This window comes from Oryctolagus cuniculus, chromosome 18 (genome assembly GCF_964237555.1).
Source record: "Oryctolagus cuniculus chromosome 18, mOryCun1.1, whole genome shotgun sequence".
NCBI classification, from domain to species: domain Eukaryota; kingdom Metazoa; phylum Chordata; class Mammalia; order Lagomorpha; family Leporidae; genus Oryctolagus; species Oryctolagus cuniculus.
The window spans coordinates 2,506,108-2,526,325 of NC_091449.1; the positions used below are offsets into that span (position 1 = coordinate 2,506,108).

General features: G+C 45.7%; 1 protein-coding gene across 21 annotated transcripts in view; it reads right to left on the reverse strand.

Moving 5' to 3' along the window:
* LOC100345548 (zinc finger protein 470) overlaps window positions 1-20,218 on the reverse strand; it is a 108,116-nt gene that overhangs the window by 42,579 nt on the left and 45,319 nt on the right. For 16 of the 21 annotated variants that reach the window (XM_051837149.2, XM_070063416.1, XM_070063418.1 and 13 more), the window contains one exon: window positions 15,070-17,118. In XM_051837149.2, coding sequence (XP_051693109.2) covers window positions 15,251-17,118 — 1,868 coding nt within the window. In that variant the 3' untranslated portion in view covers window positions 15,070-15,250. Of the gene's footprint in view, window positions 1-3,062; window positions 3,286-3,517; window positions 3,842-15,069; window positions 17,119-20,218 lie in introns of those variants that run through there. The other 5 variants (XM_070063421.1, XM_070063422.1, XM_070063423.1 and 2 more) reach the window with 4 other exon arrangements.

Below are 20,218 nucleotides of genomic sequence, written 5' to 3' on the forward strand. Positions count from 1 at the left end.
CTGAGACCCAGTATGGCCTCAGATCTGTGTGGCTGCCAAGCCAGTGGCTTCCTCCTTCCACTTCCCCTCTGAATCTTCTGTAATGTCCTTCCTTCCTTTTCCATTGTTTCTAAAGGGAGAGTTTTTTGGGGGAAAATCTTGCAACCTAATCTCAGGTAAGCAGAAAGGGGAAAAAAGAAAAAGGGATCTTCCATCCATCTGGTGGAGAATTATGAAGGCTCTGGAACCCAGATGCCTGTGTGCAGCCTTGGTGATCCACTTAATATCCTCAAGCCTCAGTTTCTCCATCTGTAGGAGGGGATGACGATGGTTCCCCTCAGAATTACTGGGAGGCCTATAAATGAGGTAGTTACTGCAAAGTGCTCAGAACAGCACTGACTCAAGGCCTGATCCCTGAATAAATCAATCCTTCATTGGTCATAAGGAGCAGGGGAAGAGGACTCTTCCAGAAGTCTGCCCCCCCCTTTAAGAAAGTCCTGTGGGAAATAGAAGAACCCCCCCCCCCCAATCACTCACACACTTCCTGCCCTTCCAGAGCTTTCCATGAGCCAGGCAGGTTTCTGAGGGCCATGAAAATGCTTGGGAATTGGAACGAGGGTTACCCTAGAAGTGGGGGGTGAGAAGACCTGTCCTTGGAAGGGGCACACTCGGATGCACCCGCACAAATACATCCACCAGGACACAGCAGGACAAGTGCAAAAATAGGGAGAGAGACACTGGCGGGGCTGGGCTTCTGGAGGGGTTCACTCCCAGTGACACTCAGAGACAGGTGGGCAGCCAGAGGGCAGACTCACATAGACAGAGATAGAGACCCACAGCACAGACCAGGCCACGGCAGTCACCAGGAGATGGGCAAGGCTCACAGGGCCGCCCTCAGAGGTCCAGGAGGACCAGGACAAGTACGTGCCTGTGTGCATGCGCAAGATGAGAGGACTCTGCAGGATGGCGCCCTCACAGCCAGGAACAGCTTTCCTGTCTGCTGCGCTCCCTCGGCTCACACACCCTTTCCCCTCAGCCCACACACCTCTCCCCTCAGCCCGCACACCTCTCCCTCAGCCCGCACTCCTCTCCCCTCAGCCCACACACCTCTCCCTCAGCCCGCACACCCTCTCCCTCAGCCCACACACCTCTCCCCCAGCCCGCACACCTCTCCCCTCAGCCCGCACACCTCTCCCCCAGCCCGCGCACCCTCTCCCTCAGCCCGCACACCCTCTCCCCCAGCCCGCACACCTCTCCCTCAGCCCGCACACCTCTCCCCAAGCCCGCACACCTCTCCCTCAGCCCGCACACCTCTCTCTCAGCCCGCACACCCTCTCCCCTCAGCCCGCACACCTCTCCCCCAGCCCACGCACCCTCTCCCTCAGCCCGCACACCTCTCCCCCAGCCCGCACACCCTCTCCCCTCAGCCCGCGCACCCTCTCCCCCAGCCCGCGCACCCTCTCCCCCAGCCCACACACCTCTCCCTCAGCCCGCACACCTCTCCCCAAGCCCGCACACCTCTCCCTCAGCCCGCACACCTCTCCCCCAGCCCGCACACCCTCTCCCCTCAGCCCGCGCACCCTCTCCCTCAGCCCGCACACCTCTCCCCTCAGCCCGCACACCCTCTCCCTCAGCCCGCACACCCTCTCCCTCAGCCCGCACACCTCTCCCTCAGCCCGCACACCCTCTTCCCTCAGCCTGCACACCCTCTCCCTCAGCCCGCACACCTCTCCCTCAGCCCGCACACCCTCTCCCTCAGCCCGCACACCTCTCCCCTCAGCCCGCGCACCCTCTCCCCCAGCCCGCACACCCTCTCCCTCAGCCCGCACACCTCTCCCTCAGCCCGCACACCCTCTTCCCTCAGCCTGCACACATCTTCCCCAGCCCGCACACCCTTTCCCCCCAGCCTGCGCACCCTCTCCCTCAGCCCGCACACCTCTCCCTCAGCCCGCACACCTCTCCCTCAGCCCGCACACCATCTCCCTCAGCCCGCACACCTCTCCCCTCAGCCCGCACACCTCTCCCTCAGCCCGCACACCTCTCCCCCAGCCCGCACACCCTCTCCCCTCAGCCCGCGCACCCTCTCCCCCAGCCCGCACACCTCTCCCCCAGCCCGCACACCCTCTCCCTCAGCCCGCACACCTCTCCCTCAGCCCGCACACCTCTCCCCCAGCCCGCACACCCTCTCCCCTCAGCCCGCGCACCCTCTCCCCCAGCCCGCGCACCCTCTCCCCCAGCCCGCACACCCTCTCCCTCAGCCCGCACACCTCTCCCTCAGCCCGCACACCCTCTTCCCTCAGCCTGCACACATCTTCCCCAGCCCGCACACCCTTTCCCCCCAGCCTGCGCACCCTCTCCCTCAGCCCGCACACCTCTCCCTCAGCCCGCACACCTCTCCCTCAGCCCGCACACCATCTCCCTCAGCCCGCACACCTCTCCCCTCAGCCCGCACACCTCTCCCTCAGCCCGCACACCTCTCCCCCAGCCCGCACACCCTCTCCCCTCAGCCCGCGCACCCTCTCCCCCAGCCCGCGCACCCTCTCCCCCAGCCCGCACACCCTCTCCCTCAGCCCGCACACCTCTCCCTCAGCCCGCACACCCTCTTCCCTCAGCCTGCACACATCTTCCCCAGCCCGCACACCCTTTCCCCCCAGCCTGCGCACCCTCTCCCTCAGCCCGCACACCTCTCCCTCAGCCCGCACACCTCTCCCTCGGCCCGCACACCCTCTCCCTCAGCCCGCACACCTCTCCCTCAGCCCGCACACCTCTCCCTCAGCCCGCATACCCTCTCCCCTCAGCCCGCACACCTCTCCCTCAGCCCGCACACCTCTCCCCCAGCCCGCACACCCTCTCCCTCAGCCCGCACACCCTCTCCCTCAGCCCGCACACCTCTCCCCCAGCCCGCACACCCTCTCCCTCAGCCCGCACACCCTCTCCCCTCAGCCCGCACACCTCTCCCCCAGCCCGCACACCCTCTCCCTCAGCCCACAAGCCCTCTAGGGGATCCACCCTTTCTGGGGCTGGGGTCTGCCTCCCAGGTAGAGTGTGGGCGGGACTCCGCCCCGCCCAGCAGCCGGACTCACCCGCGAGCTCCGCCGCCGGGACAATGACCGCGCCCGCTAGGCCCGCCCGGCCGCAGTGCGCCTGCGCTGGCGGTGCTGGACTACATTTCCCAGCAGGCCGCGCGCCGCCGCCTCCCTTTGAGCGCCTCCTGCTGAACTGAGCCGGACGGAGCCGAATGGCGCCGGCGCGGGACAACAGCGCCCTTGCGTCTTCCAGAGGCCTCGCTGGCTAAGGCCGAGGAGTCTGGGTGCATAGGAAGCGAGAAAAAACTGGGGGAAGGGGGCAGAGAAGGATGGAGAGGGAGGAGCAGCTGGGAGAGAGGACTGGAGGCGCCCGGGTGAGGGGAGCAAGCGGCAGGGAGGGAGACGGGAGGTGATGGGGAACGTGTGGAACCGGGGCTGAGGAGGAGGAAAGGGATGGAGAGAGGACAGGGGCTGGCCTCTGGCCAGGCGCGCCACTCATCCCGCTCAGGCACCTGCTCCGCCCTGACTCCGGCTTCCTGCTAATGCGCGCCCTGGGAGGAAGCAGGTGATGGCTCAGGTCCTTGGGCCAGCAACGTGGGACCTGCATAAGTTCTCAGCCTCTGCCCTTGGCCTGGCCCAACGCTGGCCGCTGTGGGCATCTGGGGAGTGAACCAGTGTGTGGAAGAGAGAGGGAGAAAGTTAGAAAGGCTAGAAGGGAGGTTGCGGGGTGTGAGGAGGCCGAGAAAGGAAGCTTATGGGTTCTGCAGACAGCCGCTGACCACCCTGAGGGATGACCCTGGACAGCTTTGGGCCTGATAATAATCGTGCATATTTGTTTGCATAGAAACGAATGAGCACAGTGAGTGTTAAATAAAATGTGTATGAGGCCAGTGCTTTGGACTGAGCTGCTGCAGTGAGCTCAGCAGACGAGATCACAATGGAAATACAGTACTGATGCTGAAGTCACCCAAATTAAGCTGTGTATCTGACCTAATGAGAAGTCAGTAGAGAAACAGACACCTGCCTGCTAGTCTAAGAAATCCCCTGTGTTTTGAAGTTTTTTTTTTTTTTTTAAAAAAACTTTTATTTTTTATTTATTTGAAAGGCAGAATTAGAGAGGGAGAGAGAGCGCAAGCTTTTTTATCTCTGGGTCATTTCCCAAATGCCTGCAATGCCCAGGCAGGCCAGACCTTTTTCCACATGGTGCAGGGCCCAAGCGCTTGGGCCACCTTCTGCTGCTTTCCCAGGTGCATTAGCAGGGAGCTGGATTAGAAGTGGAGCAGGTGGGTCTTAAACTGCACCCATATGAGATGCTGGTGTCACAGGAGGCAGCTTAAGCCATTACGCCACAATGCCAGCCCCCCCCCCTTTTAAAATAAGACAAGCTATTGTGAAACATCCAGTCCACTTTTTATTTTCCATTTCTGCTTTTCTCTATTCAGCCTATCAAGGTATCTACTCAGATACACCCATCAGGTCCTTCCTGCTACTTTATTGAACAAGGTGATGTGCAATTACAAATAAAAACCTATTAGATATTTAAATTTGCAGTCAATTTGTTAGTGGTAAACTACAAAGACAAAAACACTGGATGTGTGAGTAAACACAAAGAAATAAATAATAGCCTCAGTTTTTTTGAAAAGCATTTTGAGATAAATGTAGACTCAGGTACATGAAGTTATAATATAGAAATAATAGAGCCATGTGTATGCTTTACCTAGTCTCCCCCAGTGACAACATCTTGCAATGTCACAGATAGGAGATTGATCCTGTCACGTCAGGATTCAGCACATTTCCATCAATACAAGGATCCTTCCTGCTGTCCTTTCACGGTCATAGCCACCTTCCCCCAGACCCCTGACTGTCTGTAATCTGTCCTCCTGATCTATAATTTTGTTTTCTCAAGAATGTTAGAGAAACAAAATCATACAGTATGCGCACTATGGGATTGGCTTTTCAAAAATTCAATGTAATTCTCTGGAGATACAGCTACCTGTTATAGGTACCAATAGTTTATTACTTTCTCATACAGTGTTACTTCAGGGGATGGATGAACTGCAGTTTGGATGCCACATTTGGGTTGTTTCTGTCTGAGGCTGTTACAGCTGGGGTGTCTGTATGTGTGTGTGTGTGTGTTGTGGTAAGAACACAATAAAACATCTATTTCTGAGAGAGAGACACAGACAAAGATCTTCCACCCACTGGTTCACTCCCCAAATGGCTGCAATAACTAGTGCTGGGGCAGGCTGAATCCAGGAGCCAGGAATTCCATCTGGATCACACATCTGGGTGGGCAAGTACTTGGGCCATCATTGACTGCCTTCCCAGGTGCGTTAGCAGGGAGCTGGTTTGGAAGCAGAGCCACTAGTAAGCCAGCACTCTGATTAAGGATGCTGGTGTCACAAGGAGCTGCTCCATCCACTGCACCAAAATGCTGGCTCTTGTGTCTGGCTTATTTCACTCAGCATAATGTCCTCAAGATTCATCCATGTTGTAGCATGTGACAAGATTTACTTCTTTTATAAATTTTTTTTTTTTTTATTTTTTGACAGGCAGAGTGGACAGTGAGAGAGAGAGAGACAGAGAGAAAGGTCTTCCTTTGCCGTTGGTTCACCCTCCAATGGCCGCTGCGGCCGGCTTGCTGCGGCCGGCGCACCGCGCTGATCCGATGGCAGGAGCCAGGAGCCAGGTGCTTCTCCTGGTCTCCCATGCGGGTGCAGGGCCCAAGCACCTGGGCCATCCTCCACTGCACTCCCGGGCCACAGCAGAGAGCTGGCCTGGAAGAGGGGCAACCGGGACAGAATGCGGCGCCCCGACCAGGACTAGAACCCGGTGTGCCGGCGCCGCTAGGCGGAGGATTAGCCTAGTGAGCCGCGGCGCCGGCTTCTTTTATAAATTTTAAAAATATTTTGGGGAAGGTGTTGTGACACAGTGGGTTTAGTTGCTGCTGGGGACACCAGCACCCCATATCAGAGTTCCTGGGGTCAATTCCCAAGGCCATTTTTTAAAAAGATTTATTTACTTATTTGAGAGGCAGAGAGGGAGGTCTTCCATCCATGGTTCACTCCTCAAATGGCCACAATGGCTGGAGTTGGGCTGATCCAAAGCCAGGAGCTTCTTCCAGGTCTTCCATGCAGTTGAGCCATCTTGCACTGCTTTCCCAGGCCATAAGCAGAGTGCTAGATCTGAAGTGGAGCAGCTGGGACTCCATCCTGTGCCCATATGGCATGCCGGTGCCATTTTAAGAGGCGGCCTAGCCCACTGCACCATAGTGCTGGCCCCTACCTCCACTTCTGATCCAGCTTTCTGTTAATGTACACCCTGGGAGGCAGCAGAGATTGGCTCAAGCACTCGGATCACTGCCACCAATGTGGGAGATATGGATGGGGTTCCTAGCTCCTAGCTCCTAGCTTAGGCTTTTCCCAGCCCTGCCTGGCTGCTGTGAGCATTTGGGGAATGAACCAGTAGATGGACAATCTATATCTATCTCCATCTCTTTCTCTATCTGTGTGTCATTCTGCCTTTCAAATAAGTGAAAACAAGTACATAAACTTAAAAACATATTTCATTTATCTCCCTGTAAATATATTATCTTTTAAATTATTTATTTATTTATTTGAAAGGCAGAATTACAGAGAGGCAGAGGCAAAGAGAGAGATCTTCCATCCACTGGTTCCATTCCCCAGATGGCCACATCTGTTGGTGAACACTGACTCTGTTTCTACCTCTCAATTATGGTGAGTCTCAATACAATGAACATGAAAGCAAAAATATCTTGAGATCCCAACTCCAATTCTTTTGGATATATTTGAGGGCAGTTCAACAAGTTGATGGAAAAATCAAATTAGAAGATAGGTTTGTCTTGGTGTTAAAAACTTGCAATCCTATTTATTTGGATACCCAGATGGGGACTGTAGGATCATATGGAATTTCTATTTTTATTTTTTTTAGGAATTTCATACTGTCCCACAGTAGCTCCACCACTTTGCATTCTCACCAATAGTATAAAAAGGATTCCAATTTTTCCACATCCTTACCAACACTTGTTATCTCTTATCTTTTTGCTAGCAGCCATCCTGACAAGTGAAACGTGATATCTCATTGTGGTCTTGATTTGCATTTCTCTGATGATTAGTGATGTTGGGCACCTTTTTGTAAACCTGTCAATCATTTGGATATTTTCTTTGGACAACTATATATTCAAGTCCTTTGCCCATTTTAATTTTTAAAAATTTATTATTTATTTGAGAGGTAGAAAGAGCTCTCATCCACTAATTTACTCCCTGATTTCCTGCAGTGGTCTGGTCTAGACTGAGCCTGGGCTAGAGCCAACAGCAGGAGCTGGTAACACAATCTAGATACCCCTGTGACTGGCAAGAACCCAATTCCTTAAGCCATCATCTGCTGCCTCCCAGAGTCTGCATTGGTTGGAAGTTACAGTCAGGAGCTTAAGCAGATAAACCAATGTGGGATGTGGGTATCTTTTTAGAAATATTTTTATTAATATAAAGAGAACAGATTTCTTGTATTTTATAGGCACAATTCTAAGAAGATAACTATACTTCCCTCCATCCCTTTTAACTTTTGCAAAAATATAATTTAAATCCACTCCATAATTACAGACTTAAAGCACCACTAACCAAAATATTCAACAAGTAAAAAAGACCCCAGTTCCACAGGAGTATAAACAAGGGCTAAAGACAACAATCAAATCACAAGATGTCTGTTTCATTCTGACAAATTTTTTTTTTTTTTTTTGACAGGCAGAGTTAGACAGTGAGAGAGAGAGACAGAGAGAAAGGTCTTCCTTTTCCATTGGTTAAGTGGCCACTGTAGCCGATGCGCTGCGTCGATCTGAAGCCAGGAGTCAGGTGCCTCCCCCTGGTCTCTCATGTGGGTGCAAGGCCCAAGGACCTGGGCCATCCTCCACTGCACTCCAGGGCCATAGCAGAGAGCTGGACTGGAAGAGGAGCAACCGGGACAGAATCCGGCGCCCCGACCGGGACTAGAACCCGGGGTGCCGGCACCACAGGCGGAGGATTAGCCTTGTGAGCCACGGTGCCGGCTTCTGTGTTCTATACGAACTACTACAGATCAGAGATTCTGCTCTCAGGGTTCTAGAGGCTGAGAAGTCCCACACAGACGTCTGCAGGCTGAAGAACCAAGGAAGCTAGTAGCATGGTGCAGTTCAAGTCCACAGGTTCACAGCCAGGAAGACTGATGGTGTAATTCCCAGCCCAAGGCCTGAGCCCCCAGTGAGCTGCTGGGGCAGGTCCCTAAAGAACACGGAGTTCTTCCGTCCAAGGGCAGAGTGAGGGTGTCCCAGCTCAAGAAGAGGAAAAAGGAAAGAAGAGAGAAAGAAGAGAGGAAAGAAGAAAGAAGAAAGGAGAGAGAGAGAGACTCCTTGTTCAGCCCACTGATTCAAATGTCAATTTCTTCTAGAAACAATCTCAATCTCATAGATTCATTTGGGTATACTTATTTGGGTATTCCTTGATGCCTAAAATTAACAATTAGTATTTTACCACAATTTTTAAAAATCCATGTAAAATGTTTGCTTCCCACTTCTCTTTGAGCTCAGCTGGTTTGGAAATCTGCTACCTAGCCATTCACAGCTCCTCAATCCCCTGCACCAAAAGAGTAGATTACTAGAGAAGAGATTGATCATGGTTACCAAGTGGAAATGGAGCTAGTGCTGCATGATGGAGGTAGGAGAAGGGAATATGTCTGGAGTCTTTATTTTTCCAGGGCACTTTCCCCCAGTATTTCCAAGTCCAAATACAACCATTAAAAGAAAACTGCAGCAACCTAATAAAGACAGTATGACTGATGGTGCAACCATCTAGGTTTGAGTCACGTCATCTTGTAAAGATCCGTTACTGGCTGAGGTGCTGGCAGAAGAAGGCAAAGGGAACCTAGTAGCTGGCTTGGAAGGAAGGAGTTAGGAAAGATTAGGTGTTGTTTCATTAGACTGGGGCACAGTTTCTGAAACTGAATTATGACTAAGGCAGGGCTGGGTCTTTCGTAGGAGAAAGCAGACTGCTTCTGGTATCCTCTTTACTGGAGCTGAGAAAAATTCATTTGCTGCATAGAAATCTGCATCCCAAAAACCTGTATTGATTTCTCTAATAAGGAGACGAGTAGGTTTGAATAAAATTGGATTCATTGCTTATTTTTTAAATCATTCTCCCCTTTCCAACACAATTCAGGAGAGAGAATCCCAGGATAAGTATCACTGGACTAGAAGTCACTCTTCATATGGTTCCTATAGGAGTCCTTTTGGGTACATCAATAATATTCTAGGTCTTCAAGAGTTGATAGAATGGTATTTATCACAGTATAACTAATAATCACTTAATAAATATTGCTAAGTGAAGGCAGGTTAACAGGCAGCAAGTATACAGTAGTCACCAAAAGACTTGGTGTTTCCCTTTACTTCATAGAGTTACTTGACCAAATTCACTGGGGATAATCAAAAGAAACCTGCACAATATGTCCTTCAAGAGTAACCAGTGAATGATGACATAAAAGTCGGGTCTGGCAATACATTTTGGAGGATGTTACTTTAGTAAACTGTCTCTCAATTTTGTTTTCAAAAGAGACCCCAAAGGGAACAATTACATTTGTTACATTTAAATTTAAGTTTTCCATAATAGAAGAAATGAAATATTAAAGACAACCTGGTAGTGTTAAACTCTGGAGGGCTACAAACCATCATAATAGTTAAGATTTTTACCCCAAGCATCAATCTTCACCCTACGGGTAGAGACGGTGTCCCTGTTGAGAACACAGCCTCTACAATAAGGCAACCTGCATGGTCTTCGTTGGCCAGAAATAGAAACTTGTGTTAAATGAGCCAAGTAAGATCACTGGCTGCTGGGTGAGTTCATGCCTACATTCCATGGTGACTAAACTAGAAGGCACGAGAGTCGTCTGTGGGCCAAACCAACTTGATCTAGATGCCCATTACAATCACTTCTACTTCTGTCTGGTGCTATAGATGCTGCTACTCAAGTTTAGTTGCTTTGGATTCCACCACTCCCTTTCAATGACAGTTTTTCAATCAGAGACGCTCCTTCAGTTAGTCTCTCTACAGCACTTCTGACCTACCAAAGAGCCAATGTAAGTTTTTAATACCACAGCACTGTGGCATAGCTTCCCATATGGGTGCTGGCTCATGTCTCAGCTGCTCCCCTTCCAATACAGCTCTCTGCTAATGGCCTTGGAAAGCAGGGGAAGATGGCCCAAGTGCTAGGGTCCCTGCACCCACGTGGGAGATCCGGAAGAAGCTCCTGGCATCAGACTGGCCCAGCCCTGGCTGTTGCAGCCATTTGGGGAGTAAACAAGTGGATGGAAACCTCCTTCTCTCTCAAATAAATATTTAAATTTTTTTTTAAAAACCCACAGCATAAAAATAGTGTTTTGCTCAGTGAAAGGATGAATACCAACCCAGCAATTCTGTCTCATGGAGTCTTCCTACAACATTATCTACATTATGTCAAGGGATTTCTGGTCTTGGAAAGTATTATAGGTCAGCATATGTTCACTGGTCACATGATCGAATTCTTAGAACTACAGCAGGTTACTTTTTTTCCTATTCAATAATCTATTACCTAAGAAGTATGACCACTTATCCCATGTTGCCAAGGACTGTCCCTGAATACCTGTTGTCATAGGCCCTGGGCAGTTAAGTATCTCTTTTACTCTCATACTTTTTATGTCCCAGTTTGGACCATGTAATAAATTATAAGCTTACATGGTAACTGTATTAGCTATCTCAGGCTGCCATAACAAAATACTATAGATCAAGTGGCTTAAACAACAGAAAATCTATTTTCTCACAGTTCTGAAGATTAAAAGTTGGAGATCAAAGTGCCGGCTGGGTTGGTTCTTGGTGAGGCTTTTCCTCCAGGCTTGCCTGTGAAAGCCTTCTTGCTGTGTCCTCACATGGCCTGTCCTCTGTGCACGTGGAGAGAGTGCTCTGGTATCTCTTCCTTTTATACAGACATCAATGCTACTGGATTAGGGCCCTACCCGACCTGATTTATCCTTAGTTATTTCCTTAAAGGCCCTATGTCCAAATTCGGTCATTTTGGATTTAGGGCTTGTAACATGAATTTGGGGAGGACAAAATTTGGTCCTTAACAGTCACTCTTGAATACAGTATGTAATTTGACCAGTATCCTGCTTTAGCAGTACATAAAAGTAATCACTGAATTTGGTATTGAGCAATCCTAACCTTACAACCTCAAATAGAATATAAAACATATTTCAGTAATATTATACCAAACTCTTGTGTTGACTTTTTGTCTTAAATCTAGAAGTTCAAGATTTAAGCTTTAGATGATCTCAGTTAGGCACCAGCATCTCATTCACTCTTTGAACTCAGTACCCTTCATCCTCTTTAAATTGCCATTATCCAAGACCCTAGATATTATTCCACCCCAGACAAGTACAGCAAATTCAATTGGTGTCTGCCCACTGGATACCCCGAGTCTTTATTTTTCTTGGTTGGAAAACAAATAGGTGTTTCACTTGCTCCACCTCATCTAAAAACTAATCCCAACACCTCAAATTTTCCAAAGGTCCTATTGCCTACTACCCAATCTTCCTACCAAATTCTGTGATGGGTTAGTTTCTGTAGCTGCAAGAAACTGCCCAGCAATGAAGTACTGAAATGATAATAGGTGATTATGTGATTTCAGGAATCATATTTGTGGAAAACATAAGATCCAGGGTGGCTCCAAAGATCACAGCCACAGCACTGGCATCATTTAAGGACCTGCCATTGAATGACACAGATTCAAATGACTTTCAAATTCCAGATCTGAAAATGGGATTGGCCAGGTCAGAACCATATGGTAGAATGTGTGCAATTACCCAGAAGTTAAACGTAAGACACGAGAAACAGCCAAAAGAAGGAAACTGGGCAGAGAGAGAGATGCCTTCTCTAACAAGTACTTTAATTTTTGGTTTTATGAGTTTGCACTACAATGCAGGTATGTTATTTTATCATTTAGTAGTACATAACTATCTTTCTATGGCTATTTACATTTATATTTGTTTTTTAAACAGTTGTAAAAATTCAACTTAATGAAAACCTTGTAATTAATTTACCCATTACCCTAACTGATGGATATTTAGGTTGTTTCTAAGTTTATCATTAAAAAACTTTTCTTTTTGCCATTATACATTTATCTACCTCTATAAACTGGTTTCTGAGAACACTGATTCAAGTGGTATACATACAGCAATGTATATAAACAACAATGGCACTGTCTTATTCTCTACACATTTGCCAACACAGGATATTATCACTCTTCTGCAATCCAAAATCAATCTTTTTAGGGAAAAGTATGTATTTCACTTTAATTTGCATTTCCTTGACTATTTGGTGACATTGGCTAATTTTCATTAATTTCCTGTATTTTATCTTCTGTTAACTAGCCATTAACTTTCTCCATTAAGTTGCAGGTGTTACTTTGAATGTTAAGGATTATTGTCCTTTGTTCTAATTGTAGCAAACACCTACAGTCTCTCATTTGCTGCCATTTTCCACTGAATAAATTTTAAACAGCCAAATATCAACTCCTGCTATAATGCGTATGATCTATCTCAAATCAAGATTACAGAAATATTAGTTTTCCTTGTACTTTAATGCTTTACATTTAAATGTAATTTTTTAAACTTACTTGAGAGGCAGGCATAGGGGAAGAGTTGGTGGCTCCCATCTACTGGCTCACTCCACATATGCATGCAGCAACTGGGACTGGGCAACAGTGAAGCCAGGAGCCAGGAACTCAATCCAAGTCTCACAGGCTGGTGGCGGGGCCCCGATGACTTGAGCTATTAGCCCTGCCTCCCAGGGTCTGCATTAGCAGGAAGCTGGTACTTAACCCTGGTACTCCAACATGGAATGCAGGCATCTTAACTACTAGGGTGAAAGCCCATCTCACACATTTAGATATTTATCTTCTAGATCTTCATTAGTGTACGAGGTCAAGGCCTTTTTTCCAGTGAGTTAATGTCCCAATGGCATCTGAGCAACCCCACTGAAATGTAAAATTCTTTGTATGCTTGTATTCATTTGATTTATTTAAATAGGACCAACGGAGGGAAGAAGGGAGAAAGAGGGAAAGACACTGACTGTCCTATCTGCCCACAGGTCAGACTGTGCCAGGAGCTGGGGACACAACTCAGGTCTCCTACATGGGTGGCAGAGCCCCAACAACTTGAGCCACCCTCTGTTGTCTCCCAGGGTGTGCATTAGCAGGAAGCTGGAATAAGGAGTAGAGTCAGGACTTGAACCCAGACATTCTAATATGCGAGTAGGTATCCCAAGCAGTCTTAACTGCTGTGCCAAATACCCACTCCACTTTTACTCTACTACAGGGAGTTTGAAGGCTTCATATACTCTAGGTAAGACTGCCATGCTGAGCAACCCCACTCACCCCACCCCCTGCTGGCCTACATGCATCCATCAATAGAAGAGGGAGTGCCAAACCTCCATTTTCCAGTAGTAATTTGCTGAGTAAGAGCTCACCTCACATGGCCCTCTATACTGCCACAGATAGCAGTCAAAAGGGAATACTCCGGAAACTGTCCCTCCAATGGTGGGAGTAACTACTAAAAAACATGGAATTTCTTTTTGGGTCAATGAAAATGTCCTAAAATTGATGATTTTAGGTTACCCAACTTTGTGAATACACTAAGACCACTGAATTGTACACTTCATTGGAGCTATCTCTTCACTTCTGTTGAGGGAGGCAGAGGCTAGGGGGATGCATAGTCTAATCTAAAATTTTGTTAGATGAATTATATCACAATAAAGTTATTACCAAAGTAAGAGATACCCTTCCACCAGCCTCTGAATCACCATTTATGAGTGAACAGAAACCTCATGATCATTGTTACACCTTCAATTCGCCCATCCTTCAACAATGAAAGTATTAAATATCCGCCTTAGGACCCCCATGACGATTCTCATCCGGTCCTTAACGTCTGACAGTTACCTCCAGTTCTCCCCTCCCCCTTCACTTTTAATGACCATACATTCTGGAGCTAGCATGATACTCCCCATCCAGCCCTCCCTCGCTCCTTCTTTTCAATTATTTCTCTTTGTGGCACATATCATATATTGATCATGGTATTTATTTTTTATATTCTCCCCCTAGATTTGTGAAGTCAAAAATTTTTATCAGCACTTAAAAGTGCCTGACACATTGGTGTTTAGTCAACAGTCACTGAATAGAGTACTGATTCCAGTATAAACTATGTTCCTTATTATCATCATTAATCTACAGATAAACAGAATCGGCTTGTCAACTAATAAATGTATTAGAGTTTTTACTGGAGTGTCAGTGGATTCACACACTTAGAGACAAACATCTTTACCTGAGCCTTTCTACACAGAGAAAAGTCTAGCCTTATTCATGTTTAAAAATAACCTGTAAGTTTTAATATCTACAAATTGCAGAGCATGTTTTTCCTGTTTGGGTATGTAATGTCAATCTAATGGAACAAGATGAGAATTTTATTACATTTCTAATGCATGAAGAATAATTTGAACACCAAAGGAATTAATTGTCTGGTGCTTTCTTGAAAGGTCAAAGCACTGTTACCCTTTTAATCCATGGTTATTAAAGTCTTCTAGATTGTCAGTTAATTTTGTTAATAGATAGCACTAAGTTTTATGAAACATTTTTGTTCTACCTGGCTTACTCTCTAAGTGTAAGCTGAGCTAAGAATTCCTCAATACCAATGCTACATGTCCTCATACTCATACTCAGGGAGGGGTAAACCCACTATCTAGTGCATCATATGTATTTTCTGAGAGTATTCATCTGGGTGTAGCGTCTTCTGTCCTAAAATCTGTAGCTTCTTAGACTTGACGTACTGGGTCACTTACTTACAGCTGGAAGCCTTTCACTGAGGAGCTCTGATCTAGCATTTCAACACTAGCTGTATGCTAAGGATTGTGTGCTAAACCTTCAAAATGGAGCTTCTATTATACTTTTCAATGCAAGTTGTTTTAAATGGGAAAATAGCATGACAATATATATGCGTGTGTATATATATGTGTATACTTTTATTTTTAAAATGTTAAATGGCTACAGTGTTAAAATGCACTTGGGAGGAACAAGAGGAGTAACAGTTATACTACTGCAGAAATCCATCTTAAGACTGATGATGGGACACAGGCAGGAGAAAAGTGGACTGACTTCAGAGGCACGGAGAAGAGTAATCTATAGGACTTCGTGGCAGGAAAGGAAGGAGGGAATTGAGGCTGACTCCCCAGTATGAATCTGCAGGTGATGAGCAAGATGGACACTCTGCCGGAAGGATTTTCCACATTCTTTACATTTGTAGGGCCTTTCTCCAGTATGAACTCTCTTATGGAGTGTAAGATGGGCAACCTGGCTGAAGGCTTTGCTACACTCCTTACACTCGTAAGGTTTCTCTCCCGTGTGAATTCTCTGATGCAGGGTGAGGGATTTACGATGGCTAAAAGCTTTCCCACAAACATTACATTCATAAGGTTTCTCTCCCATGTGACATCTTTGATGACAAATCAGAGATGCCCTCTGTCTGAATGCCTTCCCACATTCAGGACACTCATAGGGTCTTCTGCCAGTGTGGAGTCTCTGATGTTGAACAAGATATGAACCATCACTAAAGGCCTTCCCACATTCAGTACATTCATAGGGCTTCTCACCAGTATGAACTCTCTGGTGCTGAACAAGGTGTGCAACCTGACTGAAGGCCTTTCCACATTCCTGACATTCAAAAGGTTTCTCTCCAGTATGTATTTTCTGATGTTGTGCAAGATGTGCATTCTGGCTGAAAGTTTTGCTGCAGTCCTTACATTCATAAGGTTTCTCTCCAGTATGCACTCTCTGATGATGAGCAAGGTGTGTGCTCTGCCGAAAAGCCTTCCCACATTCCCTGCATGCATAGGGTTTCTCTCCAGTATGGACTCTTTGATGGAGAGTAAGGGAGCCCCGGTGGCTGAAGGCTTTCTCACAGACGTTACACCCATACGGTTTTTCTCCTGTATGAATTCTCTGATGTACAGTGAGGGATGAGCCATGGCTAAAAGCCTTCCCACACACGTTACATCTGTAAGGTCTCTCTCCAGTATGAATTCTCTTATGCTGAATAAGTCCTATGTGATCAGTGAAAGCCTTCCCACAATCAATACAATCAAAGGGTTTCTCTCCAGTATGATAATATCGCCGATGACGGATAAGAGAAGCATTCTGCCTGAAGGCCTTCCCACAGTCAATGCATTCATAGGGTCTTTTCCCAGTATGGATCCTTCGATGATGAGCTAAGGATGAGCAATCACTAAATGCCTTCCCACATTCAACACATTCGTAAGGTTTCTCTCCAGTATGAACCCTCTGATGCTGAGCAAGATGTGCAAGCTGGCTGAAGGCTTTATGACACTGCTTACACTGATAAGGCTTTTCTCCAGTGTGAACTCTCTGATGCTGGATAAGATGAGCATTCTGGTTGAATGCCTTCCCACATTCAGTACATTCAAAGGGTTTTTCTCCTGTGTGTATCCTCTGGTGCTGAGCAAGATGTGCACTCTGGCTAAAGGTCTTCCCACACTCGATACATTCAAAGGGTTTCTCTCCAGTATGAATTCTTTGATGAAGAGTAAGGGTTGAGAATCTGCTGAACATTTTTTCACAGTCATTACATTTTAAAAGTTTTTTTTCTCCAAAGGTTTTCTTGTATTTTTTCACAATTGAATGTGTTGATAAACTTTTCTTTTCTATATCAAAATCATATATTTTCTCTCCCTTGGGAAAAATCTGTCTTATATAAGATAGCTTATTCAGGTGAAAAAACGTCTCTGATTTGTTAGAGTGGTCTCTTTTCTCAGTAAGGGCTTCCTTATGAGTCAAAGTCTCTTGCCCAAAATGTGCTTTCTGACTTACCAGTTCCCTCTCAAACAGGCCTTCACATTTCCAGCTTTCCTGTAATGTGGAACGTTCAAAGTTATAGTTTGTAAGTCTTTCCATTATTACTGCCTTGGATACTTTTTCCTTATCAATGTTCTGGTTCATAGATAATTTCTTGGCCACCCACACATACTCCAAGTCTGAAAGACATTAAGAACACAAATATCACCTTTATTAAATCCTAGAATGGAAATTTCCAAAATGAGTCATGTAAATCCAATAGTTATTGAAACCCACAGGAGGTTAACAGTTCTTAAGACAAGAGATGCAACTATTCTTGCATTCCCAGAATAAACCCTCATTGGCTGTAGTATATTATTTCAAAATAACTCTTAAGATTTTGCATGAATATTCATAATTATACAAATGTCTGTGATTTCCTTTTTTGGTGCTATTTTGATAGTGTTGATATCAAGTGTTATGCTGTTTTCATAAGCAAAATATTTTTAAGGTCTCCCTTTTATTTTACATCCTGGAATGTTTTAGATAACACTGATGGTATTTTTCCTTAAATGTTTTAAATAACTGATCTGTGGAACTACTTGAGGTTTTAGCTTTTCTTGGAAAGACAGTTTATGGGCAACTTCCTATATTTATTTGACAGTAACTAGCCTGTTTAAATTTTTTTTTTAACCTCAAGGTGGGCATTTGTCACAGTGGTTAAGAGGCCACTTGGGATGCCTATATGCCATGTCTGAGTGCCTAAATTTGAGTCCAGGCCCTGCTTCTGATTCCAGCTTTCTACTAACGTACACCATGGGAAAATGCAGTGATGTCTCATGTCATTGGGCTCTTGATATCCACGTGGGAGATGCAAACTGAGTTCCAGGCTCCCACCTTCAGCTTGGGGGAGATCCAGCTGTTGGCAGCATTTGAGGAATGACCAGTTGATAGAAGGTCTTTGTCTCTCTTTCAAATTAAATGAATTAAACTTACTTTAAATCTCTGTCTTCTTGAATATGGTAATTGATATTTTTATATTTTCCTAGAATAGCATGCATCTCATTTAGCTTTTCAAACTAGATAGTTGAAGAAAATAGATTTATGATCCTTTTAAGTTCTTACACATTTGTGTTTATCATTATTTCTTTGTTGTGTTTCCTCTCATTTGCCCTGATGGTTTATATATTTTAATGTTTCTCTAAAGAAGTACATATCTATTTTAATTAGATCTATTATTTTCTATTTATTGGTATTTTTAGCTCTAAAAGTGTAATTCACCATATACAACTTATTTTGGTTTCTCTTAAGATTCATTTTGCTCTTATTATAGTGCCTTTAATTGCATGCTTATTTTAGTTGTTTCTTCATTTAAAAATACTTGTTTTTTATTTGAAAGGCAGAGAAACAGAGATACAGAGACAGAGATGGCAGGCAGATAGAATTATTCCATCTGCTGGTGTACTACCCAAATGCCTACGACAGTCAAAATATAGCCAAGCTAAAGCCAGGAGCCAAGAACTCAATCTCTGTCTCCCCCGTGGGTGCCAGGGACTGGAGTTGAGCTGTCACCTACTATCTTGGAATGCACCTCAGGAGAAAGAATTGGTAGTAAACCCAAGAGTTGAATTCAGGCAGTTCGACATGGGATGCAGGTGTTCCAAGCAGTGTTTTAAGCACTGTGTCGAATGCCTGCTTCAATTATATTCACATCTTATTTATTAAGGACTACAAGTGACCTGCCAAAACTCCTCTTCAAACTCTGAGGGCTGAAAGCAGGAAAAGGCCACACCACAGGTCACAGAATAAACTGTGATCATCACAGTTGGTTCCTTTCCTCATAATATATACCTACAGTTCATATCTAGCTTTCAAAACCAGAAAAATAGCTAAGAAGCAAGGCAGGAAAATAACAAGTAAAAACAATTTAACAATTTGAAGAAAACTGGGCCAATAATCCAAGTGTGGACAATATATGAGGGTACTTCATGCATACTTTTGAAAATAATTTATCTTTTCCATGAGCTTTTATAAGATCCCTTCTAAGTGGGGAAATGGTGGACATAGAAGAGGGAGGCAATATTTGTGAGCTAATTTTTTAATCTTTCATGTGGGTCTTAAAAGATGATGTTCAGAAATTCAAGTGGATGAGTTTTAACATAGAATTTTAAATATATAAAGATATAATAAATGTTAACAACTTGTAAAACTAAAAACCTTTTCAATTCAAGGAGCAAGGTACTATGAAGGGGAAATAAGAGAAAACAGACAAAGGCAACAAAGCAAGAAGAAAGGAGAAAAATAAGTAAAGGCAAAGGAAAGAATATAGCTATTAATACATATTAGGAATGGGCATTTTGGTGCAGGGGGTTAAGCCACTGCTTGGGATGCCCACATCCCACAATGGAGTGCCAATTAGAATCCAACTACTCTATTTCCAACCCAGCTCCCTGCTAAAATGCCAGGAGAGCAGCAGATGATGGCTTAAGTACTTGAGTTCCTGCCACGCAGGAAACATGAATGGAGTTCTAGGCTCCTAGCTTCAGGCTAGTCCAGTGCTGGCTGCTGTGCCATTTGGTGAGTGAACTTCCAGCAGATGGAAGACCTCTGTCACTCTGTCTTGGAAATAAATAAATACATCTTATTAAACAAACATGTTAACACAATAAACTAACCTTTTCAAGAGAGGAAAATAATATTTAAATCAGTTCAAAAGATTAAACACAAGTTACTTTAAAGAATTCAGAAATGATTAAGTTCAAGAACAGCTATAAAAATATGGTGCTGGAGTAGAAGCAGGGAGATGGGAGAAAAGAATTCAGAAATAGAATCTGGTACATACGGGAAATCTGGTAGCTAAGAGCCAAGATGGCATGTCACACCAGTGAGGAAGAGAAGAACCACTCAACAACTGCTGGTAGAACAAGTTTCAACTTGGAAGAGTGTTGGAAAGGTGTTTCGGTTTTTTTAAGATTTATTTTACTTGAAATTCAGAGTTTCAGAGAGAGGGGAGAGAGAGGGAGGGAGAGAGAGGAAGGGAGAGGGAGAGAGAGAGAGAGAGAAAGACAGAGAGACAGACATCTGCTGGTTCATTCCTCAAATAGCCACATCAGCCAGGGCTGGACCAGGCTGAAGCCAGGAGCCAGGAGCTTCACCTGGGTCTCCCACATGGGAGCAGGGGCCCAGGGACTTGGGTCATCTTTTGCTGCTTTTTCAGGCGCATTTGCAGGGAGCTGGATTTGAAGCAGAGCAGCTGGGACTCCAACCAGTGCTCAAATGGGATGGTGGCATCACCATCAC